The sequence below is a fragment of the Aspergillus sydowii genome, assembly GCF_001890705.1.
Source record: "Aspergillus sydowii CBS 593.65 unplaced genomic scaffold ASPSYscaffold_1, whole genome shotgun sequence".
In the NCBI taxonomy this organism is placed as follows: Eukaryota; Fungi; Ascomycota; class Eurotiomycetes; order Eurotiales; family Aspergillaceae; genus Aspergillus; species Aspergillus sydowii.
In genome coordinates this window covers 3,774,363-3,801,836 of record NW_024467859.1, presented here as the reverse complement: position 1 = coordinate 3,801,836, position 27,474 = coordinate 3,774,363, and the positions used below count along the sequence as shown (strand labels likewise).

At 52.2% G+C, this 27,474-nt stretch overlaps 12 protein-coding genes across 12 annotated transcripts; 6 read left to right on the top strand and 6 right to left on the bottom strand.

Annotated features, from left to right (window-relative positions):
* Positions 1–498: 498 nt before the first annotated feature.
* Positions 499–1,356, bottom strand: ASPSYDRAFT_142108 (uncharacterized protein; the record flags this gene model as incomplete). Its single annotated transcript, XM_040841212.1, has 2 exons — positions 499–1,169; positions 1,224–1,356. The coding sequence occupies 2 exons, from the start codon at positions 1,354–1,356 to the stop codon at positions 499–501; spliced, it is 804 nt and encodes a 267-aa protein (XP_040708512.1).
* A 906-nt stretch (positions 1,357–2,262) lies between these two features.
* On the top strand, positions 2,263–2,816 carry ASPSYDRAFT_342655 (uncharacterized protein). Its single transcript, XM_040845216.1, has one exon. The coding sequence runs from the start codon at positions 2,388–2,390 to the stop codon at positions 2,775–2,777; it is 390 nt and encodes a 129-aa protein (XP_040708511.1). The 5' UTR covers positions 2,263–2,387; the 3' UTR covers positions 2,778–2,816.
* Positions 2,817–2,836: 20 nt separating this feature from the next.
* On the bottom strand, positions 2,837–3,329 carry ASPSYDRAFT_39459 (uncharacterized protein). Its single transcript, XM_040845901.1, has one exon. It carries the CDS (start codon positions 3,072–3,074, stop codon positions 2,856–2,858), a length of 219 nt encoding a protein of 72 aa, XP_040708510.1. The 5' UTR covers positions 3,075–3,329; the 3' UTR covers positions 2,837–2,855.
* Positions 3,330–5,125: 1,796 nt separating this feature from the next.
* ASPSYDRAFT_139692 (DUF3433 domain-containing protein) lies at positions 5,126–9,040 on the top strand (the record flags this gene model as incomplete). The annotated part of the gene is made up of 1 exon (XM_040840977.1): positions 5,126–9,040. The coding sequence occupies one exon, from the start codon at positions 5,126–5,128 to the stop codon at positions 9,038–9,040; it is 3,915 nt and encodes a 1,304-aa protein (XP_040708509.1).
* Positions 9,041–9,083: 43 nt separating this feature from the next.
* Positions 9,084–10,549, bottom strand: ASPSYDRAFT_39456 (isopenicillin N synthase family dioxygenase). The gene is made up of 3 exons (XM_040845900.1): positions 10,187–10,549; positions 9,992–10,135; positions 9,084–9,946 (listed from the first exon to the last, which is right to left on the bottom strand). Exons 1-3 carry the CDS (start codon positions 10,346–10,348, stop codon positions 9,239–9,241), a joined length of 1,014 nt encoding a protein of 337 aa, XP_040708508.1. The 5' UTR covers positions 10,349–10,549; the 3' UTR covers positions 9,084–9,238.
* Positions 10,550–10,847: 298 nt separating this feature from the next.
* On the top strand, positions 10,848–13,807 carry ASPSYDRAFT_84700 (uncharacterized protein; the record flags this gene model as incomplete). The annotated part of the gene is made up of 5 exons (XM_040851392.1): positions 10,848–11,278; positions 11,332–11,443; positions 11,498–11,986; positions 12,039–12,318; positions 12,369–13,807. 5 exons carry the CDS (start codon positions 10,848–10,850, stop codon positions 13,805–13,807), a joined length of 2,751 nt encoding a protein of 916 aa, XP_040708507.1.
* Positions 13,808–15,684: 1,877 nt separating this feature from the next.
* ASPSYDRAFT_39453 (uncharacterized protein) lies at positions 15,685–17,179 on the top strand. The gene is made up of 2 exons (XM_040845899.1): positions 15,685–15,939; positions 16,005–17,179. The coding sequence occupies exons 1-2, from the start codon at positions 15,775–15,777 to the stop codon at positions 17,043–17,045; spliced, it is 1,206 nt and encodes a 401-aa protein (XP_040708506.1). The 5' UTR covers positions 15,685–15,774; the 3' UTR covers positions 17,046–17,179.
* A 648-nt stretch (positions 17,180–17,827) lies between these two features.
* On the top strand, positions 17,828–19,329 carry ASPSYDRAFT_39450 (uncharacterized protein). Its single transcript, XM_040845898.1, has 5 exons — positions 17,828–18,138; positions 18,183–18,318; positions 18,364–18,375; positions 18,422–18,841; positions 18,903–19,329. Exons 1-5 carry the CDS (start codon positions 17,968–17,970, stop codon positions 19,307–19,309), a joined length of 1,146 nt encoding a protein of 381 aa, XP_040708505.1. The 5' UTR covers positions 17,828–17,967; the 3' UTR covers positions 19,310–19,329.
* Positions 19,330–19,516: 187 nt separating this feature from the next.
* Positions 19,517–20,712, top strand: ASPSYDRAFT_84697 (ketopantoate reductase family protein; the record flags this gene model as incomplete). Its single annotated transcript, XM_040851391.1, has 5 exons — positions 19,517–19,557; positions 19,602–19,695; positions 19,749–19,803; positions 19,881–20,083; positions 20,137–20,712. The coding sequence occupies 5 exons, from the start codon at positions 19,517–19,519 to the stop codon at positions 20,710–20,712; spliced, it is 969 nt and encodes a 322-aa protein (XP_040708504.1).
* A 294-nt stretch (positions 20,713–21,006) lies between these two features.
* Positions 21,007–22,140, bottom strand: ASPSYDRAFT_124602 (lytic polysaccharide monooxygenase auxiliary activity family 9 protein; the record flags this gene model as incomplete). The annotated part of the gene is made up of 3 exons (XM_040840440.1): positions 21,007–21,159; positions 21,216–21,922; positions 21,990–22,140. Coding segments are annotated over 3 exons (1,011 nt in total), but the record flags the coding sequence as incomplete, so codon positions are not given.
* Positions 22,141–22,930: 790 nt separating this feature from the next.
* ASPSYDRAFT_141875 (FAD-binding oxidoreductase) lies at positions 22,931–24,667 on the bottom strand (the record flags this gene model as incomplete). The annotated part of the gene is made up of 5 exons (XM_040841197.1): positions 22,931–23,435; positions 23,486–23,727; positions 23,775–24,123; positions 24,187–24,290; positions 24,368–24,667. The coding sequence occupies 5 exons, from the start codon at positions 24,665–24,667 to the stop codon at positions 22,931–22,933; spliced, it is 1,500 nt and encodes a 499-aa protein (XP_040708502.1).
* Positions 24,668–24,969: 302 nt separating this feature from the next.
* On the bottom strand, positions 24,970–27,018 carry ASPSYDRAFT_341822 (uncharacterized protein). Its single transcript, XM_040845206.1, has 8 exons — positions 26,569–27,018; positions 26,499–26,518; positions 26,416–26,452; positions 26,289–26,359; positions 25,937–26,238; positions 25,815–25,889; positions 25,696–25,763; positions 24,970–25,646 (listed from the first exon to the last, which is right to left on the bottom strand). Exons 1-8 carry the CDS (start codon positions 26,756–26,758, stop codon positions 25,273–25,275), a joined length of 1,137 nt encoding a protein of 378 aa, XP_040708501.1. The 5' UTR covers positions 26,759–27,018; the 3' UTR covers positions 24,970–25,272.
* Positions 27,019–27,474: the final 456 nt, after the last annotated feature.

Genomic DNA, 27,474 nt, shown 5'->3' with positions numbered 1-27,474 from the left:
CGGGATCGCACTGCAGGGGCTCCTGAAAGCCCAGGTACCGAGGAAGTTCATCGCATTGGTTGACCGTTGGACCTGTTTATTCTCATAGTTCGTGACGAGATGCAAGTCCTGTCTCAGATGGGAAGGGCTGCACAGGATCAGGCTCCTGGTGCAGCGTACACCCCCGCATTCGAGCAAAGTACCCCGGATATAATCATTATGTGGGTTGGACACTGTTACACGTCGATCGCGACGAGTCATGCTCGACCTCGCTTGAGGGTGTCCTGAACCACATGTCCTCAGCTGCCGAGGCAGGGTCTTCTATTTGATGTTTTTATGGACATCGGATCAGTTAACCAGTCAATTAGTTAATCAGTTAATGAGATTAGGTAGATGGTTTGTGGTATCTTCCGCTTAATAGAATACAAAGACAATCGTAGTGAACCAGCACATCCGAAGAAGGGAATCTCGGCCATTTCATCATGCTCCCTGCCAGGGGCTCATCAACTCTTTCTGCACTCAAGGGTGTGAAGGAAGCTGCTTCAGCTGTTGCTGCAGCTTTTTATTCCCCTCGACCAAGTCCTCCAGCCAGTCCGCAGTCCGCATCAGCACCTCCCTCTTCGTCGATCGTGAGCTGTTCTCCAGCCCCGGCACCATTCGGTACAGTTCCTCGTACATCTTATTCTGGTGGAGCCGTCGATTCCGTTCGGCGATGATATGGAGTAGCCTTCGCCGCTTCTTTCCTGTGATCTTTTGCAGTCCTCCTCGGTTCAGCTCTGCCAGTTCAGGGGACTGGCCCTGACTGTCTAGTGGTATCATCTCGGGCTCGAGCTCAGGCTCAGGCTCGGTTTCTATCTTGGGTGTTGGGGTCGGAACGGGGTGTGGTAGTGGACGGATTCCGTATAATGGAGCTGGTTCCCTATCGAACTGGGCTTCTGGAGGGGGGCTTGGATGGTAGCCGTTGGGCCTAAAGGAGACGTCTGATCCCCACATCAGATTGCCCGAGGGTACCGTGTAAGGACCCGTGTGTAGTAGCTTTTCGTCATATCGTGGTTTATAACCAGTTCCGTCATCGACACTGATCAATACGTCGCTGATGACGCCGTTCACAAAGCAGTCGTATTCATTATTAACGTGTTGTACAGAGCTGAAAATCGGGGTTTGCGGAAAGTATGGAGCGAAGGGAACAGCTTTTGGCCTATTAGTTGGACTTGCAAGTTCAAAGACGATTCTGAACAACATACCTTGGGTACATCCTCCACCTGGGATCATATAATATTGTGGCGGTGGTGTGTATGGTGCCTCTCTGTAATCAGGGCTTTGTTCCACAGGATACTGGGACGGGTTTCGATAATCTTGTTCCAGGGCAGAGGCCATGGCGACAGTATCCATCCGGCACTTGACAACCTGACTTGCGAGGAGTGGAGCTGGTATTTAAGGTATATGAAAGAGAGTGGAACAATTCTCACGTTTGGTACCTGGGGGAGGGGAGAACTGTGGCAATCACCAAGGCTATATAAATTGACGTCAAAAGAAGCAAAACAAGCCCACCAGAGTTAAAGTGGGACACGTTCCAAATCCGCAGCAGCCAACCCTCAGGTTGAGCACAACCGTCATGCCCAAACAGGAATATTTCAGTTATACGAGGAGATTGGCCGTCTCAGATCATCCAGATAAAGGTCGAGTGCCCGCGGTGCTAATTAAACAGAGTCCACCCATGAATTTGCGGGGCAGAACCTGGCCCAGTCTTTTGAGGGCTCACAAAAATATTGGATCTGACCCAGCGAGTCCAAAAAAAGGAAAAGTAGCAGGACTATGATCGACGCCAGAGTCGGGCCTCCTGCAGCGAGGGGGCTCGGGAGACACCTGCCAGATGCCAACGGGGACTTTACGACCAAGAGAAAGCCTCATCGCGGAACCAGGGGGCTTGTTTGAGATATTCGATCCCAGCGATCACCGTCCAATTCAATCTGCTTGCACCAAGAGGATCCACGGCGATCCGCCATCCGGATGTCCGCCGGCGTCTGGCCCGGTCCTGCACTGGTCAAGAAATGCAGATTTGGAATCCACTGATGAGAGGAGGGATTCACCTGATCTCGCTGATCGTTGCCTTTTGCTTGTCAATTCCCGACTCCTCCAGCGGCCATTGGCCGGGGTAAGTAAAAAATGATGTCGGTCGACTCGGACGCAGAGCAGTGCTGGCCCGCTGGGAGAGCCAAGGCACCACCAACGTGCAGCTAAAATAAGCCGGCGGATTTCTGGCCCAATCGAGCTTGGGACATGAAGTGGAGACGGCCGTGGTGAGCTTCCAGGATGCCTGGACTCTGAACTCTGGACCACCCCTGTCACAATGCGCCAAGATCGCCTCAAACGCCTTTTTCCTCATTAGGAAGTCGTTGCGATGCGATATGCGTATTGGCGTATATCCTCCACACTCCCAACACAGCAGGACGCAGGCACTGCGTCGCGGAAGAAGATGTCATAAAGTTTGTCCTGCCAGTCTCATTACGCTCCGACATTTTCTGGCTGTCAACCCCTCTCGCGGGTCCCAGATGGCCCTGTTCGCTGCAGTGGCTAGTACAATGGGGTTAGGGCTCAATCTTCAGGAGTCTCGGGTGCGGAATCCTGATCGACGACCGTTTAATCAAAGCCCTCCGACGAAGCGTTCATCCGATTTATGCCAACTCCACCGTTCGATCGGGATTTTCAGGCTCAGGGCTAATTCTAATTCATGCCCAGGGCTAGGGAAGGCTCACTTCGCCCCCAGACTGGCGGCGTCCCTTTCCGATACCCTATAACGGGAAATACCTCCGCTGAAGAATTGGGATTGCAGGCCAAGGCTTCATTTCATGTTGATTGTTATGCTCAAATGAAGGTCAGCTATTTCTTGAGTCGTTGAGTTTTTGGAATACACTTCGCGGCCATGGCTCGCGTCTCGCCATTAGGTTCGTTTCTGCGATTTCCCCTTCAGGGTTTTCTTTTTTGGTATCTTCATCTCCGATGCTCATCGGACGACCTGCCTTAAGCAAGAGTTTTCCTACAGTTCTGAACCACTCAGGGGTTGGAGGGTCCTCCAACAGTCGAAGCCTTGCCATCCCTGTGTCGATTACGGTCCAACGTTCACCGGCTGACCTTTGCGGCAACGAACACTCCGGCTGCCAATGATTATTGTATCAAACCTTGATATACAAGCGGTCTGTTTACTCCGGAGTAGTTCCTGAATATCAACGACGCCGGAACAAAGTCCCCTCCATAACGGCAATGGTGTACTCCGTACTCACCAAGTCTAAAAACCCAACGCCAAATTCTTCGCAGCATGAAGCAATAACAAATTATCGAGCCGTCTGCACAGCAGCTGGTCCCATCACTTCCTGGCCCCCACAGGCAGAGCGGAGCACTTGAAAAAAAAAAAGCAATGTCGCCGTTCCAGGCTCGTATCCGATCAGCCAGACCTCCCAATTTCAAGCGACATGTCAAACAATGAGTGTCGCGACCTCGCGGTAACTTTCCATGGCTGACTAATTATTTGAAAGAATGGCACATCGCCACCTTGCTTCGAGGCAACATGTTCAAGGTTTGGGGAAACTACTGTCATGGATCGGCTTCTGACCTTCTGCCCAGCTGAGCTCAATGTCTGCCAATATTAGGATACGTCACTTGTAAATCTATGCTGCTTAGCAGGTAAGCACTAACCTTGATCAGAAATAAGTGGCGGGACGCAGCCGAGTCTTGGATGGATTAGTTAGGGTGGGAACTGGAACAGAGCAATGCTCGCGACAAAACTTGCGCCATCAATACTGCGAACGGCATCTAACCAGATGTTAAGTGAGTCAGGAGTCTTGTCCAATTGGGTCCTTGTTGAGGATGTGGTAGGTTTTAAATAACTGCTACTCTTGTAAAATCTACAGTTCATTAAGATACAGTCCTTTGTCGAGCTCTCCGCCATGAGGAAAGTTCTAGTGAAAGGTCCTGTCTCTATCACTGAATGGCTACTTCCATACGTAAAGCGCAGACCGTTCGCATGAGGCAATGTAGAAGGGTATCTAAACGCTAGTTTGCTACACGATGTATTCAGCTGTCCCTCTGTATTGTTGGCTTATTAGTAATCTAGAAATACGGGTAGACGTCACCACGTAACCTTTTTGCGCTTGAACGGTATTCCTCTTTCGATATATATTGGTTATACGTGGACAAATGTGTCAAAATATATTTTTGTCAATGGGGTGATGAGATCACCAAGTTATCGTGGCCGAGAGCCCGCCGAGAGCCCGCCGAGAGAAGAAACGACAATGGTCGGATCGAGCGAAATGCTTTATAATTTAGTACCTTCCAAAGCATAGTACATTGTTATATATAGTTATTGGTGACCACGAAAAGCGCAAGCTAAGATACTATCGCGAATGCCTCGTCTATTCACGCACGTGGTATACCTGGGACAGCAAATAAGATATGCCAAATCAGTGTCCTAATACCGGGTGGATGGGCTGGCAATACTAAATTTTATACTGTAGTTATAGAGGTCTGTATGTACACCTATGGTTGCATGCCAACTTCATTGTTCAGCCACAAGGTTGATTGTCAGGGTCCGGCGATCGGCCGGAATTACTGGACGATACCAATATTACCACGGCTCCTTGTTTTTTCTATTGTCTCCTGCTGTAACTTACATCACATTGTGTATTATGGGCTGCGTCATCTAGCCACTTATTGGCTAATGAGGGGGAGCTCCCGGCCGGGCTCGCCAATTAACAGCAAATTTGTGGGGAGATTTATACCTAAACAGGCGGATGCCAGCTTGGCGCTCTCCCTGGGGAACCAGTGGAATGCAGCGGCAGTCCCTGGCGGGCCTGGCCTGAGGCTTTCCACGCGGACACCGCCACGATCCCTGAAAGACTCGAGCGCCTGGCACCGTTGGCTGTCACCATCTCGCAGATTCTCACCATCAGACCTCATCCCTCTTCGACCCCTCTCCATCGCCTGGTGCGCCTTATCATCCCGGACCGCGTCTGAGACTTGTCATGCGGGACTTGACTTCTCCCTTTCCCCCGATATTACCATGATACCGTTCTTCCTGAATCCAACACCGGCGTGAGTCCTGGGGGAGGGTCCCCGTTATCCTTCGTCCAGCGGAGCATGCAACCAGACCATGTCTGGAGGCCGGCGACACAATTTGTATAACGTATATTTGCACTTAAAAAGTACACCGCTTGCCTTTCCATCGTTCGGACTGAAACTGACTGCTTTCCTCTTCCTAGACCAATACTGGGCCGCCCGTGGCTCTCCTCAGAATGCCCGACCGACGCATCCGACGGGATGGCGTCCAATCCCCCTACGCCCCACCTACCTCTCCTTCATCGCTTGTATTATGCTATGTTTGTTAGTAGTGCTTGAAGCCTTGCGACAATATAGCGAACGGACCGGAGGCCTTCGCTTCTTTATGGATACCGATGACCTGTCCCATGTCGAATCGTTTGCCTACAACTATGTCCCCGTTATTGTCGCCCTCGTCCTTGCTACACTGTGGTCGTTCATTGATTTTGATGTGCTGCGCCTGGAGCCCTATTTTCAAATGTCTCGCCCGGAAGGATGCCCTGCGACAGTCATGTTCATCAATTACAATTTCGGCCAGAGCTTCATCACGCCAATCACATCTGCCAAACGTCGCCATTGGTTGGTATTGTCGGTCTCGCTGGTTACCCTTCTCATTCGCATATTCCACCCTGCATTGGAGAGTTCTCTTCTAGAGTTACGAGAAGTGACGACGATCTCGGAGGAGTCGATGAAGACCTGGTCCGAGTTTGTGGATCTGCGCGCCCAGGCACGCTGGTATTCCGTGCAGGAAGATAGTGAAAGCAGCAATTTTGACACATATTTTACGGAGAGTCCGGACCTCCAGCAGTCTCGCTCGGGGGAATTCTCCGTTGCTCCGGTCCAGATTCCTTCGGACGACCGCCGAGAAAGCACCGTATGGACACTCAATCAGACCATTTATTGGACCCAACTCGACTGCCAGGACCTGTTCTCCGATGCCAACTTTCCAGTTTTCATGAATCGATCGGAGGAAGTGGGACCTTGGCTATACTGGGATGTTGATAACGTGCAGATATCCGGCTTGGGCGAGGAGTGCAGTTTGGATTTTGCTTACGATAATGTCCTCTTTGACAAGACCGATTATCTTCAGACTCGATATTGGGAACCGACCTGGTCCAAAAATCCGTTCATAGATGCAGATAAAACATTTACCCCGGATGGATGTGATTCTATTGATCTTTACGGGGTTGTTTTGACCATCAATGCCTCCTCTTTTGATTCCGACACTATCAGCAATGCAGGAGATCGCCTCACCTCGTCCGCCACCATGTTTGCTTGCAACATTGAATACTTCCAAGGTGAAGCAGAGATCACGATGCACGCCAACAGTTCAATAACCAGCGCCGATCTGTTCAATGACACCATAAGGGAGCTCACCCAAGAGGAATTCAACATCGACGCGTTCCAAAGTTTTCTCGGCCATCGAGCCATGTATACTAGCGATATTCTTTTCTTCCAAACCAATGAAACCACCGGAGAGCGCATGATAACTGAGTTACCGGTCATCAGCCAGCACGTTGGAGATCTCGACCCTGTCATTGTTTTGGATACAGCCGAGACCATGAACTTGGATGAATTCATGGCCAAAGTTAGGAGAGGAGTGAAGCAAACATTTATTCTTAGCATGGCCCGCTTGTTCAATCCTGACGTTGCGCCCTCCACCACCTCCGCGGTTCGTTCAACGCGGCAAGTTGCTCTTGCGGTAGTTTCAGCTGTTGCGCGCTGCGCCGAGGCCATCCTCGGAATTGGCGTCGTTCTCACCCTCATCATGTTACGCTACTACCACAAGCGACCAAATATCCTCCAGAGTGATCCGGGTTCGATTGGAGCGATGTGCAGTATGCTGACCGACGTATTTGGTATGGGTAATGTGCTGGCCAACCCGCAATCTGGCTTCCATCAGTACTCGACACGCCAAATTCGTCGCCTTTTGGGTGACTGCCGGCTGAGATGGTACCACAGTCCACTCGGGAGTCGCCTTGAGATTGTGACCGTCGATGGCAATCCCGTGCAGTTAGACGATCAAATGCGAGTTCGGGCGGACCCGAGACCCCATTTCCTAATTATTCCGGTCTTTGTCCTTGAATTCCTGCTGCTTGCCGCGGTGATTGTCCTGATGAGCCTGGCCGCATCCTCCCTCGCCCAGGACGGTGGTTTTCAACATTTGAACCAGTCGAGTTCGAGTTTCCTTCAAGTTGTTCTTTCCTTCCTCCCGTCCGTCGTTGCGTCAGCTGTTGGCGCACTTTGCACGTCGATTCATCGGAATTTGAGCATTCTCGAGCCATGGGTTCATCTCCAGCGTGGCATGGCCGCCGCGAGCAGTTCATTGACCATGAATTATTCCTGTCAAAACCCGTGGACCGTTTTACCAAAAGCCGCTAAAAACCGCCATGTCCTACTAGTCTTGATCTCAATTGCTTGCATTTCCAACACAATACTGACCATGGTTGCTGGTGGGCTGTTCACGCAGCAGTTGACCAAGTCAGAGACGGGGACGGACGCGCTTTATGCAAACTATAGCCATTCCGTGTTTTGCCAAGACGACTTTGCGGCGGACTTTACTGAATATGATCTGATCCAAACCAGCATTACTAGTGGGGTTCCGTTGCTTCCTTGGACAAGCACAAACCACTCATTTGCGCCTATTATGATCCATGACGCCGACCAGGAGTCGTCCTACAGCGCGACGACGTTGGGAGTCGGAGCTGATCTCGACTGCTGGCCCTTGTCCATTCCCGAAAATGTGATCGATCTTGATGATGGCCCGTACTGGACCTACCATCCGTCGAAGGAGCCAGAGGAAGAGTGCAGGGTGAAGATGTCACCGCCCCGTGACCATAACGACAGATATTCCCTGTCAATCAACTTCTACTCGCCGATTGCGACGGATGAAAATGACATCTGCCAAACGACCACGATGCTGATCGTCGGACGGTGGAATTATACCGCGGCGTCCGGGGTTACCCCTAACAATACGGTCGCTTTGCAGTGTGAACCGGACATCATGTTGAGAAATTTTTCAATCACATTTGATTCAAAAGGCCAAATAATGGATAGTTATGTCGTCCCCAACACAGCCATAACATCCGGACGGATGTACGACAATGCCACTGTCAGTCTTGGCCAGTTCAATAAAGTGTTTGCTGCGATTCCACAAAGCTTCTACGGGCAGCAATCGGACTCAGCTTCCGGCTATATTTCGTCTTATGACTGGGCTGGTTTTCTTGTAGCTCTTCTCTACAAGCGGGATGTGGCACCCATGACGCATATAGACCCGGCCCATCTGACGAACCTTTCGCAAACTGTATATCAATGGGTGTACAGTACATACTTTTCGCTATGGCGAGAAACCTATCTTTTGTCGCTCGACGAACCCATCCTAGCCCAAAACGCTACCGTTATATGGAGTGCCTGGCGCATGGAGCCATCAGTGTCGTCGCTTATCATTGCGATGACCGTAATTGGTCTCGACACCGTGATCGTTTTGATTGTTTTCGGCACTCGTCGCGGTAGGTTCAAGGGGCCTCGGATCCCGCGGTCCATAGGGTCAGTGATCCCGTGGATTGCCAACAGCCAAATGATCCACGACTTCGACGGCACTTATGGCTGGACCAACAACCAGCGACAGACGCATCTCGAACGACTGAAAAAGCGGTATGCATTCCGCATGTTTCTGCGCGAGGACAACGTGTGGAGGTACGCTGTCGACGAGGAGCCGCCGGTGGCGGCTACAAAGACAATAACGGCGGGTGAGGTGGCGCCGGACTCGACGCCTGCAGCCGGAAAGCCACCAGACGAGATCGAGCTCAGTGTTGTCGAAAATCGAGGCACACCGATAGAGACGACGACGACGACGCCGCCGGAGACGACTCTTCCGGATACACCCCCTCCCAACTATTCCGCAGCACCTCCAGACGCACCAGCGCCTGAAACAAATGAGATTCGTGAGCAGGACTCGCGAACTACGTGACATGACCCCCAACTGTATATAATAGAAATGTTTCAAATAGTAAAACTTGGATAGTATTATTACGCATTCTGGACCCGACAATCCCCACAACAGCTGTTATCTGATTATCATACTTCTCCTGACCGCCATTTCGTGCTGCCAATCCTGCACCAGCACCAGCACAGCAGCCAAGGAACCCCCATTCATTGGTCCCTCCACTTAATAAGTCTGCAGCAGTCTGGACTGGTTATACTCCCACGCCGTCATCGCACCCTCATACCGCAGCTGCTCGCCCTCCCCCACCAACTCCGGTATCGCAGACACCAGGGCCGCGCGGTCCGGCTTCCCAAAGTACGCAATTGAGTAGCGGTCCGACACCTCAATCACTCCTGTAGAAGTACAACAAGAAGAAGACGATGAATCCTTCTCCTTCATCCCAACCGGCAGCGTCACCCGATGATTCGCCGAACGCAGTCGATCATTCGTCCACCGCTGCAGACAGTCGCCGACATTGACGATCATATCTCGGCCGCGGCCGGCCTCGGACGGCAGGACGGGGATATACACGCCATCCCGCTCCTGTGACTCAACTTCCAACCCGCCGACCCCGTCCTGGAAGAGCAGGGTGATTGTTCCGAAGTCGGTGTGCGAGGAGATGCGCATGCTCTCGCCGTTTTCGAGCAAGGACGCCTTGGTCGCTGGGTAGTGGTTTAGGCGGAGTTCCGAGCTGTTTGTGCCGCAGCGGGGGATGAAGAATGTAGGTTCTAGCGAGAGGGAGAGTGCGATTGCCGAGAGGAGATTGAGGTGGAGGGTTTGGCAGTGTGTGTAGAAGGATTCCATGAAGGGGCGGAAGCCGGGGAGGGTGCTCTCTGGGGGGAAGATGTTTGGATAGAGGGTGTCATTGGCGGGCCCTTGGTCGAAGGATTCCTGGATGGGTTAGTGATAGAACATCTTTATTGAATTCAGGAGTACCTTGAGATCGAATACGGCTTTGCCCTGTCTGATGACGGAGAGCTTCTCTTGTCCGACGCAGCTCCAGCCTCGATGCGGGTTTGGCTTCACGGGGTGGGCGGCTTGCATCTTGTCCTCGAGCGGCATGCTGAAGAAACGCTCGCTCTGTGTTTGTCAGTGTAGGTTTCGCTATTATCATGCTTGGCCGTAACTCACCCAGTCAAAGACTTGGTCAAGGACATCATCTGGGATGCTGTGGTTCCTGATCTTGACGAACCCTAAAGAGGACAGCGAAGCATAGAGGCGTCTGCAGAAGTCATCCTGCTGGGTTTGGCTGCCACTCGTGAAATCAGAGAAATCGAGTATGGGAATATCCATCGCAGACGATATGCTGTAAAGATAAAGAAGAAAAATCAGATATCAGCGGCGTATCTGCCTTATCAATCAGCCAGCCAGGTCCCCTCGGCAGCCGAGACAGAAGACTGCAATGCGGGTCGTCAAGCAGCACTAATGCAAGAGGTCGTACGATGGGGAATCCCATGGGACCGGCGAGGGTATTGACCGCATTTCTGTATATACTAGGCTCTGGAGCACTTCGCAGAAGGCACTTGGATGAACTTCTCTAAGACCTTGGGAATGGGATCCCTGTATGATGCAGTACTCTCACTGGCTGAGTCCCACCTGCCCAATGATCTGGCCTAGAAACTGCAAGGCTGAGTCCGAGGCTGTCAAACGCAGGATGATTTGTTAACCAGAATACGACGAGGCTGCGAAAGCTGACATCCATTCAGCCTTGCGTCTTCCAGTCTTTACATGTCAAACCCCGCCGTCATCATCTCCTCAACAGCATCCTAAACACTCAGACACCGCAGCGAATATGGCCGACCCTTTTTCTATCGCGGCTAGTGTAGCCGGAATTCTTTCACTCGGCATCGAAAGCTGCAAGCTGATCGTTAAGTACTGCGATGATTTTCACGGCGCCGATGAGCAGATCGACTCGATAGCGTTGAAGGCTGGTGGTCTTTTATCCACACTCCAGCAAATTGATACTCTTTTGAAAGTGTCCGATGGGGTCCATCCCAAAATTGCCAGCGATATACGAGAAAAAGTGTTGCAAAATGAAACCTGGATTAACAAGATCAACGAACGAGTTGCGAGGTTGTCTATCGTGACGTCGGGCAATGGCTTGAGCGACAAGCTGCGCGCCACTGCTAAGAAGGCTGCATTCCCTTTAAAAAAGGAATCTCTAGCTGATACAGTTGAGGTCTTACAGGGGTTGCAGATGAATCTGCACACCGCATTACTTACGTAGGAACGATGTTTCTATGAATTGGTACTTGGGTCTAATACCAGGAGTTTAGCCTACAAATCCAACATGCCTCGGCCCTTAGCAAACAGACGGAGCTGATAGAAGAAGTTAAAAGCTTAGTCGTGGTGCAATCAGGCCAGCTCGGTTTAGATATGGCCAGGATGGTATACCCCATGTACTGTATCAAGCATCGAAACATGATCTGACCAGTATTCCAGGAACTGGCAATTCAGAACTCGTCAGAAACATCCCAACAGCGTCAGGTTTCGCTCCGTCGCAATATTCAGGGCATAAATGGAAGACCAACATCTAGTACTCCGTGCATGTGCACGAATGGTGTGAGACCTTTCGGTCATGAAATGGCAATTCGACGGTCATGCCCTCGGCATAAACATTCCATGCGCACAACAACACGGTCGAAGAAGCTCATCTTGGCCAGTTCCTGGTTTGGGTTCTCGATTGAGGCAGCAATATCCATCTCAAGAAGGGCGAATGGGCTCTCGATAACCCCGACTCTCAACTTCCGCGCCATTGTCCCCGATGATTCCCCCGCATTCAAACTTGTGCGGAGCTCGAAATGGCAGTATGCGACGCCTGAGGAGGCTGCGAGACATTTTAACAGGGTTGTGCAGGAGTTGCAACGACTCTTTGATCAAGGTCGAGCAACTCCCTTTGATAGGACTGCCGATGGTGAGACCTTGTTGCATGTACGTTCTATGGCACATATTGGTTTGGATATATGCAAACTAAATGTTGTAGGTCGCAGCCCTTGACTACTTTTACTTCGGATTCTGCCGGTTTGAATCGTGCAGCGCCCCAGCGTGGAATCTAATGAAGTACCTTGTCGACATCGGTTGTCCCGTAAACGAAACAGACGCAGTCGGTGGCCTCGCAATAAATGAAGCAATTAAGCATGCAGATGACGCAGAAATACACGTTTCGCGTTTCTTAACGCTTGGTGCTGTGTTGATGGATTCCAGTGTACAAGGCTTGAAAGGTATAAAGACAGTGGAGTATTTATGGTCCCACAATAGAGAAGGTATTCCTTACATTGCCTGCTTAGATCCGTTTAGCTCTGACAGTCGCCAGCGTTCGTCGTATCTGATGTCACCGAAGCTGTTCTGTTGCATTCTGAAGACATGTTGAAACAGCATTTGGAACTCAACAAAGATGACCATCAAAAGCCGAGTGAGTTATACGAACTTTGCTTTTACTGGGCAGACGGCATCCGCGTTCTCCACGAGGCGGGTTGCGAGATACCGACATCTGAGAAGAATTATCTCCTTTGGAGAGCAGTATTATATGACCTCACTGAAGCTGCACGGGCTCTTGTGGATATTGGGGCTGTTGCCGATAGCCGCCTCATAGCCGCCTCCAAGTCAAAGCCAATGAATGGCATACTGACCCAAGACCTTATTGCCAAGGGGGAGCATCTCTTGACGCTTGCCAAAGCTTTACCACCACATGTCCAAGTAAAGTTTGAGCTGCAAAATGGTCACCTTCCTGACCGGAAGGCTCACTGCATTGTTCTTGAACTGGAATCTCGTGGATTTTCTATCGACCCATGGTTCAAACACTATAATGAACAGCCTGTATTTGGGGAGTTTGCTTTGCAGGCAGACCAGATGGAGCGGTTGTACCAGGCTGGGTTTCGAGATGTGGACACGCCTGATAGTCGTGGATACACTCCCTTGATGCAAGTTATTGTGAATTTTTCTTATCCTTTTTATTTATCGAATGACCTGCGGAATACTCTCGAGAGGCTGTGGTGGCTAGTCGACAAGGGTGCGAGTCTCGACGCCATCTGTCAAAGCAATAAACAACCAGCCCGTATTATCGTTATCCTTAACATAGCGACCACGATGATGGAATTTTTCGCGGAAAAGCCCTTTTTTAATGAACCGGTCGACGGCTATTGGGACGTCAACTGGGATACCAAGCTTGCTGAAGCACGCTCTCTTCTTGCATCCCACAGCGCTTTCTTACAGAAGATCCTGGAATCCGACAGCACAAATGAAACTGCTTGTTTCTGCTCAGTATCGAGGGGTTCTCTCCTATCGACGGCCCTGTGCTTTGCTATCAAAATCGCTCCACATCGACAGTATAGATTCTCTCGAGGCAGAACAAAAGTCAGAATGTCGCTAAGCTTATTTTGTGAAGCTTTCCTGACCGAGATCCCGGTAGGACCGCAAGTTGCGGACGATATTATCCGGCTTCTGACTTTCACTGATCTCGAGCTCACCCATACCTGTTACCGTATAAAGCGGGGGTGGCTCCCCCCAATATTGATTCCGTTCGACGAAGAGGATTCCGTAGAAATCCACGATGAAGAAAGACACATGATAGAAGAGCTCGAGAGCCTAGTAGTGGAGTTTCAGCGCGAGTATGAGGCGTTAGGGATCCCGTTGTGGGAGTATATCCAGACACACTGGTGTGATCGGATGAGCGAATACCTCGAGAAGCATGGAGAGAGCGTCACTGATACTTCCATGTGCAGTATCCTGAGGCCGAGTGTGTTGGAAACCTAGGTTGACGTTCTTTGGAATTCGGATTTGAAGCGTACATTCCAAGACGAGTGCCGGAGTCAGGCATAATTTACGTATCAGCGGATTACTGTATGAAGATTAACCTTTACGTCGCCGTCGCATTCAGAAATGATTGCAGATTTTCGAACGCGCTCCAGCTTGGTGCTGCCATCATCCAGACACGGCAGCCATTGACCCTTCGTACAGGTTGTCATCCAAGCGTATCTCGTATAGATATGCTCAGAGATGTAATCTTCGCAGAGACGATGTGGCGACGTGGGAGTTGGGAGAGTTTCTGATATATCGGCCATAGATCTACCGGGACTGCGCAAGGGTTGAGTATCGCGATGGCACAGCCTTTGCGACAGTTATTGCCACTGGATAAACACTCTCAGTATGATTTTAACTTGGACCTCAGTTCGTCATTGAAATGACAGATGCGATAATGCAAATCATTGATGATGTGCAGAGCCCAGCCCAGTATGTCCGAGCATACCCTGTAGAACCATGTTATGAACGAAAAAAACGCCACCAAAAACGCCGCCTCGATTTAGAAATGCTTGCATTGAATGGCAGAGTATCGCCGCCTAGTCGAGTAATCGGTCGTGGTTGAACATTTGGATGTATCATATCCCTACGACGATCGGGGCGAGTGGCAGATTGGCGCATAACAAGACTCCATGACTCAATCAGATTGTCACCGACTCCTTGGAATTGGGACTGCACAATGCACATCGTGAGAATTCTGTTCTATCTGTATCAGTCTATCACAAATGATGATCGCGCTTCGGAATCCCTCCGACTCCTGAGTCCGCGAGAACACAGGCACGAACCCCACAGATGCTGTTTGGGGCTAGATTTAGGCGGCTTTAGGGCAGAAGGCGTGATTGCACTTCCTCGCCGCTAATCTGTACGCTGTCCACGTGTGTTTCTTCAAGAATGGAAGATCTTCTGCTATGGATGACGGTAAATGTTGCGGTGGTTGACTAGTTGTATATACATAGTAGAGGAAAGAAGACAGGACAACTATTGAATGTCATGTCCGCGTCAACAGTTGATTGACCGAATTATTGGAATAGGAAGCACCCGCCGGCCCGTCTGACAGTGACAGTGACAGTGACACTGGAGAATAACAGGCTCAACAGCAAATGACAATCAATACTCCGCCAGACGGGAGACTCTCCACTGGCGGGAGGTGCATCCCGATGGCCCACTTGGACTGACGCCGTCTTGCACCGTCGCAATCGAATCTCAAATCTCGATGACGATGCGGATGCTGGACTCCCGACTCAGGGGACGAACGCATGGAGCAATACCCAAATGAGAGTTACGTCGTACAATTGTAGACAGCCGAGATCTGCGAATCCAGTGTCTTGGGTAGCTGGCAGAGTCAGACTGGAAGACTCGTCACTGCCAATTTGTGAGCTATGATGAGCAAATCAATAATTATTATCATAGTCCGGATATCGCCCGACTTTCCGCTCCGAACTGACGAGAGTCCGCAACGGCGAGTCATGAAGGCAGAAGGTCGAACGGGCCACGAACGACTCGGCTTGATCTGGCAATGAACCACCAGATCGCTGGCTGAAGAAAGACCAGTGGAAGAGACTAAGCAAATTAGTCTGATCCTGGCAAGCTGGATCGCTGTGAGACGCTCGTATTGCGTGAAAGTGGGGGGCATATGCACTATGCAGTCGTCGGTATCAGATCAGCCCGATGCCTTTCCCAGTCTCCCTCTTCAAGTCTTCTTCCTGACTCGAGATGAAGGCCTGATCGCCACGTTCTCACAATCAAAGCCTTGAGCCACTGCTGCTATCGCTGTGCTAGTGCTGCGAGGGGCATGCAGCCATCGAACTCAATGCAGCCGCCTCCGCCGCTGGGGGGCTCTCTCTGCCTTAAGAGTTGTTCAGTCTCTGGTTGTTTTTCTCGATCAATACCCTGTCGTTACCTTGTATACTTTCGCTGAGACGATGTCCTCCCCCGTATCTGCTATCCTCGAAGGCCTTGCTGCCGCTGGCAAATCCTTTGAGAGCAATGAAGCCGGCTCGCGAGAAGCCCTGATTGATCTCGGGCGTGCACTGGTGACGCAGCTCGAGATTCCCTCCGAGTTCCTGCAGCGAACCTTCTGGGCAGAGGCATGTACCTGAATTTCTGGTAGAGGGAGTTTAACACTCTATTAACACTATTAACGCTACTACAGCCCGCGCAGTCCGCCATCATCCGCATGGCCGTCGACACGCAGCTCTTCCAGCATATCAAGGAAGCCGGCAACGCAGGCATCACCAGCACTGCACTCTCCTCCAAGACCGGCGTCGATGTCGTCCTCCTCGAGCGTCTCGCCCGGCACCTCGTCGCCATGAACCTGCTCACCTTCAGAGACGGCGCCTTCCACGCAACCAGACTCTCCAATGGCCTCGCCGAAGAGAACTACCAGCACAGCATCTGCTTCTGCTACGACACCGCCAGACCCTCCTTCAACAACTTCCCAACCCACTTCCAGCAGCGCGCCTACAAGTCCCCCGTGCTGGGGACCCTCGACGGCCCCTTCCAACAAGCCCACAACACCCCGCTCCCTTTCTTCGAATGGCTCGTCGCAAACCCGCCGAACCTGCAGCACTTCGACTCCTTCATGAGCGCCTGCCGCGCAGGAAAGGCAAACTGGTACGACCCGGGCTTTTACCCCGTTGCCGAACGCCTAATCCACGGCTTCGACTCTACCTCCTCCTCAGACGTGCTACTTGTCGATGTCGGCGGCGGACGCGGCCACGACGTCTCCTTATTCGTCTCCCAACACCCAACCCACCCCGGTCGAGTAGTCCTGCAAGACCGCGAGCCCGTCATCGCGGGCGTGCTCGAATCCACAGATGCAGCCTCACGCCCCTTTGAAGCACAAGCCCACGACTTCTTCACCCCGCAGCCAGTCCGCGGCGCGCGGGCCTACAGTTTACATTCGATCCTGCACGACTGGAGCGACGAGGACGGGGTGAAGATCCTGCAGAATCTCGTCCCCGCGCTGAAAAGGGGGTACTCGCGTGTGTTGCTGAATGAGATTGTGGTCAGTGAGGAGCGGCCGACGCTGGCGGCGACGAATATGGATCTGATGATGCTGGCGCATTTTGCGGTGCGGGAGAGGACGGAGAAGGAGTGGAGGGATATCCTGGCGCAGGCTGGGCTGCGTGTTGTCAGGGTTTATACGTATCCGGGGGTTGCGGAGAGTTTGATTGAGGCTGAGCTGGCTTGATATGTATACTAGAGTGGGATTATATGGTTATATCATGCTCAGTAGAGTTGTATTGCTGTCCTCCCACAAGATGAAGATTTGAAGGATTATGTACGTCCAACAGTATCACGACTTGCGTCATTCTTCTGCGTCCGCTGTGTAGAGTACAAGAGTTTGGTAAAGAAGCTCAAACTTCTGCCTGGATGAACATCATATACATATCATTGTGACATGACATGAGAGGCAGATGCAACATCAGTATGTACATAGTTGAACTCCTGAGTGTGAGTAGTCAAAGAAGGGATACCATTTTGCTTCAACCCTAAGACTACGCATGAGGATAAGCAGTGCCACAATTCCATACTGACAGAGGAGAACTGCCATGGCCACACTGGCGGGCCAGCCGCGGAAAGCGAAGACTGCTGTCCTCTCGTGTCCATTTCCAGTTCTGATAGTCTAACGGAGCCCGGAAGAGCTTAATTATGGGCCGCCACTATGGAGACCACTGGAGACCACTGGGGACCGCTGGAGACAGCGGCAGGGCTAATCTGTGACAGGTCGGGCGAGCTCAAATCAGAGCCAGACAATGCCTGCTTTTGAGTTTGCCCTACTTTAGGCTGTCTGCACAATGCCCCTGTGCTTCTACAGCTTGATCCTCACTCTTATTTTTATTCAGTATTCGGTGTTTCACTGTTTCTCCACCCGTTGTTCGCGTTTGACGGTTGGTTAGCTCCAGATCCTACTGCAGGCTCGAGGCGGGAACTGGATCTGAAAAAGAAATATGCCTTAGTCTGCAAGGAGGGCTCGTCTGATCAAAATCAAATGATGTGATGACGGCTCGTCCTTATTGCTTCCACGATCCTGGGGCTGGTGCTTGGTATATCTACGGCCTTACCCCGGGCTGGCATCCACCGGTGTTCACTCACTGTCCACGGCAAACACCATGTCGGGCTTAAAGACTGATGTCGACTTCAGCGAGAGCCGCGCTGTGAAGGTCAATGTCGTGGGCTGGGTGTTTACGGGGATCGCCATCGCGACGGTGGGCTTGAAGGTGACTGCCCGCCATATGGTGAGGAGGCTTGGGTGGGATGACTTCTTTATCTTCTTCTCGACGGTATGTCTTGCCATTTATGGCTGGTATTGGCACTGACAAACCAGGGCCTGAGTATCATTGCTGCAGCGCTGGTCTCGTACGCCGTGACTCTTGGTCTGGGCCGGCATACGGCGGCTGTGATGGCAGAGCATGGCATGGAGCGAGTCAGCCTGACTGCCAAATGGCAGATTCTGGGATATCGTACGTAAATAACCCTATATTTAATATGCAAGCTAACAAATACAGCCTTCAACATCGGTCCGTCCAAGTACCACCACTCTATACACCGTATTAACTTCAGCAGGCTCTTTCAGCTTCCCCAACATCTCTATCGCAATCCTCATCAACAACCTTCTCGACCCTAACCCGCTGCGCTCACGCCTCCTGCTCGGCATGTCCATTCTGCAGGTCATCTTCGCCATGATCTCCGTCTTCCTCGTCTTCCTGCAGTGCAAGCCCACCGCTGCACTGTGGGACCACACCATCGAAGGCGACTGCTGGCCCGAGTCTGTCTTTTACGATTTCTCATACTGGGTCAGCGCGTACACGACAATGACAGACATCATCCTGGCGATCGTCCCCGTCTCCGTCTTCTGGAAGCTGCAGATGCCCCGGTCGACTAAGATTGGAGTGTGCGTGATGATGAGCCTGACGCTGCTCTCAGCCATTGTGACAATCGTCAAGGCGACATATCTGCCCTTGTTTACGAATAAAGAGGATCCCCGTACACCTCCTACCCCTACCCCTACCCTGATCCTCTTGAATATAGTTACTAACGAAGTCAGTATACAACGTCACCCCCCTGGTAGTCTGGGGCCTCATCGAGCAAAACGTCGTCATCGTCGCCGCATGCATCCCAACCCTACGCCCTTTCTTCCGACAGGCATTCGGCTCAAAGGGCTCCTCCAACTACAACAACACCTCGACCGGCCGGTCCGGCGGGTCTGGATTCAGGCTGTCGTCGAAATCGCGGCCGAAGCGATTAATCTCGGCGACGGAGCTCGCGCTCGAGGATACGCAGATCAATGAGACGCGGTTCGATCCTGAGACTGGAAGCAATGGCAGCAATGGCAGCAATAATAGTCGGCAGGGGATCTGGCAGACCAGGGAGGTGATTGTTGAGACGGATGAGGATGCTGAGAGTAGACGGTTGAGTGAGTTGAGGAAGATTGTGCCGTCGAATATGCGATGATTATAGATGTTATTTCGGCTGATTTATTCTATACATGAATTGATTTATATTCTTTTTCCTTTAACTATTATGGAATATTAATAATATAATTTGATTATCGGGGCTGCTCCGATCCCCGCACTGTCAACTTCTCTTTTTTCTGCATTTCATCTCACACCCGGTATTTCATATATTTCATATATTTATATATTCATATATTCCAACCAAATGGCCGACAAGGTCAATGTCCTCCTCTACGGGCTGGGAGCGTAAGTTTTCCGTACTAGACTCAAGTCATGTCTAACAGTCACAGTATCGGCTCCTTCTACGCCTTCATCCTCAACCGCAGCGACCGCGTCCGGCTAACGGTCGTCGCGCGCTCAAACTACGACGCTGTTGTTAGAGACGTATGTACTACCAACTCTCCCTGCATGAAGTACACTCTAATCAAGGCGTGTAGGGCATATTAATCAACAGCAAAAACCACGGCCAGCACCGCTTCCGTCCGGATCAGGGTACAGTCCTACCCCTGTTTCACAGAACTGCGGAGAGAAAACCCAAAACTTGACCAAGCTAATGATAATATAATAAGTGATCCGCTCGCCCTCAGAGACGGCAGGGCAGCACTTCGACTACATCGTCTGCACGCATAAAGCCGTGGATCCTCATGGCGCCATAATCCCGCTCGACCCGGTGGTGGACGAGAACACGACCATCGTGGTGCTGCAGAATGGTGTTGGAAATGAGGATCCCTTTCGAGAGAGATTCCCCAGTGCTACCATTATATCAGGCGTTGTACGTCTTATTAATTCTCTCTTTTTATACACTCAGTGGTTAATTGTATACAGGTCTGGGTCGGCGCATCGCAGCAAACCCCAGGGATAATACAGCACACGGACGCCGAGAACACCGAGCTGGGTCTCTTCCCGAATCCATCTCTCTCTAGTAGTACTCTAGAAGAGACAAGGCTGGAAAAGTTCACAGATCTCCTCAAAGAAGGGGGAACGCCCTTCCGCACAATACCCACCATCCAAGCAGCGCGGTGGGAGAAAGTCGTGTGGAACGTCGCCTGGAACGCCATCACCACGTTAACAGACCAGGACGTGTCTGGCTGGCTGAATTCCTCGTCCGAGGCGGAGGTGTATACGAAGGATCTGATGCGTGAGGTTATTGCCGTTGCGGGTAGTTGTGGAGTTGTGTTGAAGCACGGGCTGGAAGATGAGTTATTGGTGAGGGCGAGGGAGCTGACGAGGACGGGGGTGCTGAGGACTAGTATGCAGGCGGATCGCGAGGCAGGGAGGAAGATGGAGATTGAAGTTATTCTTGGGACGCCCGTGAGGAAGGGGAGGGAGGCTGGTGTGAGCATTCCACGGCTGGAGAGTCTCTATGTGCTGCTTTTGGCTATCAATAAGCGGTTGACTTAAGGATACTGTATATTCAGAGATACGAGGGATAGAAGTACATTTTCCTATACAGACCTACGTTTGATATCTGGTCTAGTGGGCGCGCTTGGCCTTGCAGTGGCCCTTTTTACTGGATTCACGGCCAGCATCAGCATCAGCTGTCTCTGTCGCTGTCGCTGTAGCTGTAGCTTTAGAGGCAGTGGCAGTCGAGTCACTGCTCGAATCATCGTTGGAACTCTCGAACTGACTGCTGCTGATACTGCCCGAATACTCAGCAGTCGAGCCATCAATCCCCTCCAGCTTCGGCGTCAGATCCTTGCCCTTGTTCGGCGGCCCGTTGAAGTTGCCTGCATTGCACTGGTCATCGATATTGCTGCACTTGTTCTCCCAGATCTTGCAGTTCTTGCTGCCCGTTGGCGGCGCCGTCTCGTAGCACACGTCTGTCTGGTTCCAGCAGTTCTTGGAGGACTGCCATGCATCATTAGCACATACACATCTAATCTATAACGGAGAAGAGGACAAACCGCCCAGCATCCCTCCTCGTCACTATAACTCGGCACCTCAAACCCACACCAGTCATCCCGAACAAGAATACACCCCTCAGGCTCAAGTCCCTTCTTCTGCACAGCCTGTTTCCCTGAACTGGCCTTAGCAGCTGAAGCAGCCTTTGCATCCGGTTTATAAACCGCCGGCCCAAACGACGGATACGGCAGCTCCAGCTGCTCCGAGTACAGATTATACGTCAACCCCTTAATCCCCAGATCATACGTATCCTTATCAATGGTGATCCCCTCAGGAACAGCGCCATTCTCCGACCCCTCCAGGAATACCTGCGCACAACCAACATAGAACTGCGGGTCCGGCGGGTCATCCTGCGCCGCATGCAGCGCCAAAAGTTCCGTGCGGACGAGATAATCACCACCCTGCAGTCCATGGGGCACATCCACAGACAGGAACCCGTTGTTGGCGATGAGCTTCTCCGTGCACCACCCGCCAGCGCCTTCGTCGTACGTGTTCTCGTAGATCTTGAACCAGCCGTCTCCCGCAGCGGCGTTGTTGGAGGCTGTTGCGTCGGCTACGGGCTTCATGTAGACCGCGCATGGACCCTTGTGGCCCTCGTCAATGGAGCCCCCCTGGCTGCCGTCGGGCCATTCGCGGAATTTAAAGGTAAGTGTGGAGTTTTGGGAGATGGGGCAGGTTCGTTTGTTGGCTATTTCGCCGTCGTAGCCTGCTCTACTTTGTTAACACTGTCCTTTGCAACCATCAAGGTGAAGAGGTGAAAGGGTGAGAGAGGTTACCGCAGGCCATGGCATCGTTGGCTAGAGGACTAATTGGGAATGTTGCTTCCTCAGGGTTGCGGTTCTGGCGGATGCAGACTCCGTCTCCTTGGTTCTCGCCGTCGACATAGAGCGTTGTCATGAGGGTGTGGCCGGCCACAAGGGGGGCGAGGGCGAGGAGGGAGAAGAGCATGTTGAAGTGGGAGAAAAAGAAAAAAAGAAAGAAAGAAATAAACAAACCTATCAAAGGAGTGTAAGAATGTAATAGAAGGAATGACTGGAGAAAAGGCTGGAGACAATTTGAGAGAAAGAAGACAAGGGCTATAGGTTATATAGCAATGGATAGCCGCCAGCCCTGACTCGAGTTCCAGGTACGATGGATCAGAAGTAAAATGAACCTGCAGGCAACGACCACACTCAATGGAGTCCAGTCAAGTCATGCAGCCACAATAGTCGAATAGGACCAAACAAATACGAGTCCCTGGTTTCAGAATCTCCCAATCGATCTGGGGCCCTGCAGCGGCGTTTCAGGTGTCAAGCCAGTGCCAGCAAACAGCCACGAACAAAGAGCCAGGCGGCATTCTCCGACAGTGGCTGCATCTGCAGTGCAACCTGGCTGGCAGCACATGAAGGGCGTCTGGTCCTTGGCCTGGCGAGTCCGACAGTGACAGATCTGACGGTTTAATGAGCAGGGCCAGTGCGGCGTCAAGCGCGACCGTTGGGCCAATGACTGGACCCCGATGCCCGATCTGAGTCTGGATCAGAAGTCTGGATCAGGAACAGGATTGCACTAATAAAGATCAGGGTCTTCCGGTTTACTACATTGTGGTCCTTTTCCTGCGATCGGGCATTGGCGGCGGTTTCGGTTTCAGGTTGGGCTCGGCGCTTACACTTCCATTCAACATGTCATAAATTAAATAAATAGATAAAATTATTAAATCTACTGGTAATGGTATTCAAGGCTAATACACCTTAAATCCACCAGGCATCAGATCCTGAAAGACCGCATTCGGGTCATACTTCTGCGCAACATTCACCAGACGCTGGTGGTTGCCAGCGCCATAACCAGGGAAGATAGACTGGAAGCCCGCCGCATCACCCATGTAGTTGAACGGGTCATACAGACCTTCCTTCATGGTCGCATTGTTAATCGCGTACGTGGTCTCCTCGACCCACTGCATGACAATGTCGTCGTACTCGGAACCTGTCCACTCGACCACTTCCGCATACGCGAGATACACCTTGCCCGGGTTCAGGCCCAGCGCGTTGCCACCGGCCTTGGCGGAGGCGTCCATCCACAGCTTGCCGATGGGCTGCCAGTCGAGCTGGATGGCCTTGAGGTTCTCGGCGGGGACCTGGTCGTACAGGGCTGGGAGGCGGTCGAAGAAGGTGCTGTTGATGATGCTGATGCCGCGGTGCAGCTCGTCGAAGGTCTTGCCGGTGACCGTGCCGGCGACGAAGACGTCGCTTTATTTCAGTTAGCTGGGCTTGCTGTATAGTTAAGAAGGCTTGCGTACTTGATGTTGTCAATGACCATCTGGCCGAGCTCGTCGGCGAACTGGGCGAGGGTCTTGAAGCCCAGCGTGCTGGAGTAGACAGGGATGTCGGTGAAGGGCCTGAAGACCTCGGGGAACGGAGTGTTGTCGCTGTCGTAGAAGAGAATGACAGACGCCAAGGTTCCAGCGCCAGGCGAGGGCACCAGAGCAGGCACAATGTGCGTCTTGGGATCGGAGATGTCGGCAGAGAACGTCGCAACGGCCTACTCAGTTAGCTATTAACCAACAACACGAGATATACAAGACGCACCTTCAAGAACTGGTCAATGTACTCCTCAGACACGGTGTACGAACCAGCCCACACCAGCGACGACTTGACGGTCTTCAGGCTGAAGCGAGTCACCAAGCCAAAGTTGCTGCTGCCGCCCTTCAGCGCCCAGAACAGATCAGGATAGCTGTCCTTGTCGACCTCGACGATGGAGCCATCGGCCAGGACAACCTCGTAGCTGACGACGGTGTCGCATCCCCAGCCAACCTGGTTACCGTAGAAGTTGACACCACCGGCAAGGAGCAGGCCAGGGACACCGACAGGACCGAGACGGCCACCAGCGACACCGAGTCCGTGCGGTTCCAGGAACGAGTATACATCGCCCCATCTACTCATGTTAACATATTGGCCATGTCTGACAGAAAAGAAGTTAAATACAGAGAAAGAGACGTACCGGTACGACGGCCCAAGATGCAGAATGGACTGGTCCTCCGACAACTCCAGCGTATTCAACGCCGACATGACAATCAGCACGCCATCATCGATATTGTTCGCGCCCTGCTCATGTCAGTCAAGTCTACTAAGTAGTATACGAAGTAGTATAGGCATAGGCATAGTTATAGGAGGCTGGCTACCTTGATCCCCATATGCCCACCGCCCCGCACAGCAAAGCTGGCATTCTTGCCTCTCAACAGCTGAATTCCCTCACCGAGCTGCTGCGCGGACTCCGGGCGAAACACACACGCCGGTGACAGGATCTCCGTGTTGGACCAGAAGTTTTGCGATTCCTCGGTGTAGACCTCGTCGGAGGGGAGGAAGACCGAGTCGGCGAGGCTGCTCTTCAGAGTGGCGCAGCCGTTGGAGTCTGCGGATGAGCCGCCGGCGAGAGAAAGGAGGCTCAGGCCCGCCAGTGGGAGGGCGTTAGTGAGGCGCATGGCGTAGTGACCGTGATCGTAGTGATGGTGGTGGTGGTGGTGATCCTGGTGGTGACCGACAGGGGACCGGGAGAAATAAAGTCAACGGTCAACACTCCATGGCGATAACAACAACGACCAAGGGAGAACTCTGGACTCTGGACTGCACGGCAGCAGTTCATCCCGAGTTGCCGGGCAGGAGCATGGAGCTCGGCGCTCGCAGTGCAACGGGCACAGAGTGGATGCCGCGGTGGATCGCAATCAGAATGTTTTTGTCATCCTGCAATGCTTCATGACTAGCGACCGACTAACAACAGTAGCGCTGTGGACCGGCCCCCGATTCATTCCCTTTCCAGTGCAGACCCCGGGCGCAAGATTTAAGCTGCTTGGGTTGCAGAAACCAGAAACCGAATTACTGGACGTGAAAACTCGATGAACTGTTCGCGCATCGATCTCGGTGTCTCGCCGCGCACGTGTTCGGTTCAGGGGTATTCATTATTATTAACTATTAGAGTAGCTAGTGATATTCAGAATGAGCATAACGTAAATAATAATACATCGCTAAATAACATGATCACCATAGCCGACATTATCCCGACCTGCCTGACTCGGTTCTAACCCAGGCCCTAAGCGTGGCTTCCACTGCCCGACTGCTTCACGTCAAACTCCACCGTACGCACAATCCCATCCAACTCCTTCCCCAGCCCCGGCGACGGCAGGATATGCTCTTCACTCGAGTTTCCCGTCTTGTAAGCCGTGGAGAACTGGTGCCCGTGGCTCGAGAACGCCTGCTGCCCCGATCGCGGGATGGACGCCAGCGGGTGCGAGTTGCCGCGCGACTGCGACGGATACGCGTATGGATTGTTGCTGCCGTTGGATGATAGCCCGAGCAGACGGGGGAAGTAGCGGCGCACGAAGGGTCGCATGGCTGTGACGCAGCCGCCGGTGATGCCTAGGTTGAGTTCGATGACGCACCACATGAGGGCGTTGGTGGTGGCCCCTATATTGTATGTTAGCTCGGTTATACATATGAGGAGGGGGAGGTATACAGGTTAGGTCTTCGGTATGCTGGAGGGTGTAGAGACTGGAGAGACGGATGCAGCTCACGACGCCGACACTATTCAAGTCAGTATAAGAGCTTCTAACACGACGTACGACGAATACTCACAAGCATCCAGTCGCGAGGATACAGGCAACGGCAATCTTCTGTCGCAGCGGCATCTGCAGTCGTCGCAGCCAGGGTCTAATCAATCAGCACTCGCACTCGCAGTAGAAAGACGCTGTACATACACCGGAACCAAGACCGTCGCGAAATCGGTAAAGATACCCAGCCCGGCATTCGCAAAGTAGAACACGGGCCGGTTCATACAGTAGCCCTCGGTAATGCTCACGTCCCACGACTTCGCAACCGGGTTGCATGAGAAGATGTTGGCGAGCACACTGGCGATATTGTACGTGGCTGCGATGAAGACGAGCGTCCACACGGCCATGTGGAAGTGGCGGCTGGGGAAGATGCGCATATAGAACAGCAGCACGGAGACCTTGAGGAATCCTGTGCCGATGCAGTACATGATCGCGGCGATGACGTTGAGCTGGCTTGTCAGACTGCGTCGACGTGAATGGAGGGTTGGATTCGTCGTACCTTGAGAAAGTGTGGTGAGAGATGGGTGATACGGACATTCCACATATGCACACCAAGTCCCCAGTTCAGCACTGTCTCGTCAGCATTGTTTAACACTTGCAATGGTCTGTGTCTAATGTCTACTTACTCTCTAGAGTGATTCCACTCAGCACACATGAGAACATCTGTCGGGTTAGCATTCACCCCATCAAGGCCCAAGGAGAAACGTACAAACGAAATAATCATTAGAACTGCAGCCAGTCAGTATAGCCTTCCAAGACAGCCAAGCAGAGGAACTTACAGTCATCCCAGCGGTACCCACGCGCAATAAACGTTCGAGTCCATAGTCGGACCGCAATCGAGAAGAACGAGATGAACAGGAAGATAGCATTCACAATCACAAACCTGTCCCCGTCGTAGGTCGGATTGACAAAGTTCGGCCTTTCCCCATGTGGCGGGGGCAGCGCCGGCATTTCATCCATGGAGCTCATGTTGGAAGTTGTTCAGTCGGCAGATTGTTGTCCACTGTTCAGTCGGCAGGTTGTTGATATAAGGACGGCCCAGCGTCCAGACAAACGAATCTCAATACTCCATCGACCGATGCCAGCTGCTGCAAAGAGTGTTTGAGTGTTTCAGGAGACAAGGTAAGTTCCGGGGAGCCCTATTGATCTTAAATTGAAAACAACAGTACAGTACCCCAGGCCCAGTCCACTCTCCAGAGATCCAGAGATAGGCAGGTCCGATGAGTCTCCATCCATGAGTCTCCAGCGAGCCCGTCTCCCCGAAAGTTTGATTCACTTAGCCGCAGCCGCTGGACGCTGAGGTGGGAAGGCCAGGATGGACTCGATTGAGATATTCAGGGTGTCAATCGCTATCCCTGCTGTCCATCATTCGCGAGGCGCAAGTTAGCAACCCCAGATCCGGAGCAAAATGGCCACCAAGCGTCTCCCTGGCCCCAGTTCAATCTTCTGGTTCCATGGTTTATGCATCCGTGAGGGGTCCACCGAGCATTTCATCGGCTGGATGTTTCAGTTTCAAGAAAGAACGCCGTGGACCTGACACAATTCGCGGGTGTTTTCTGGCCAGTCTTTAATAATTTAGCCTGTTCTAACCCTCCTAGACCTCTTCCCTATCCATATGCAAGCATACTCACCAGGTTTGTACACCAGAGATCGATCTGATCGAGTCGTCCTGAAGACCGGCTCAA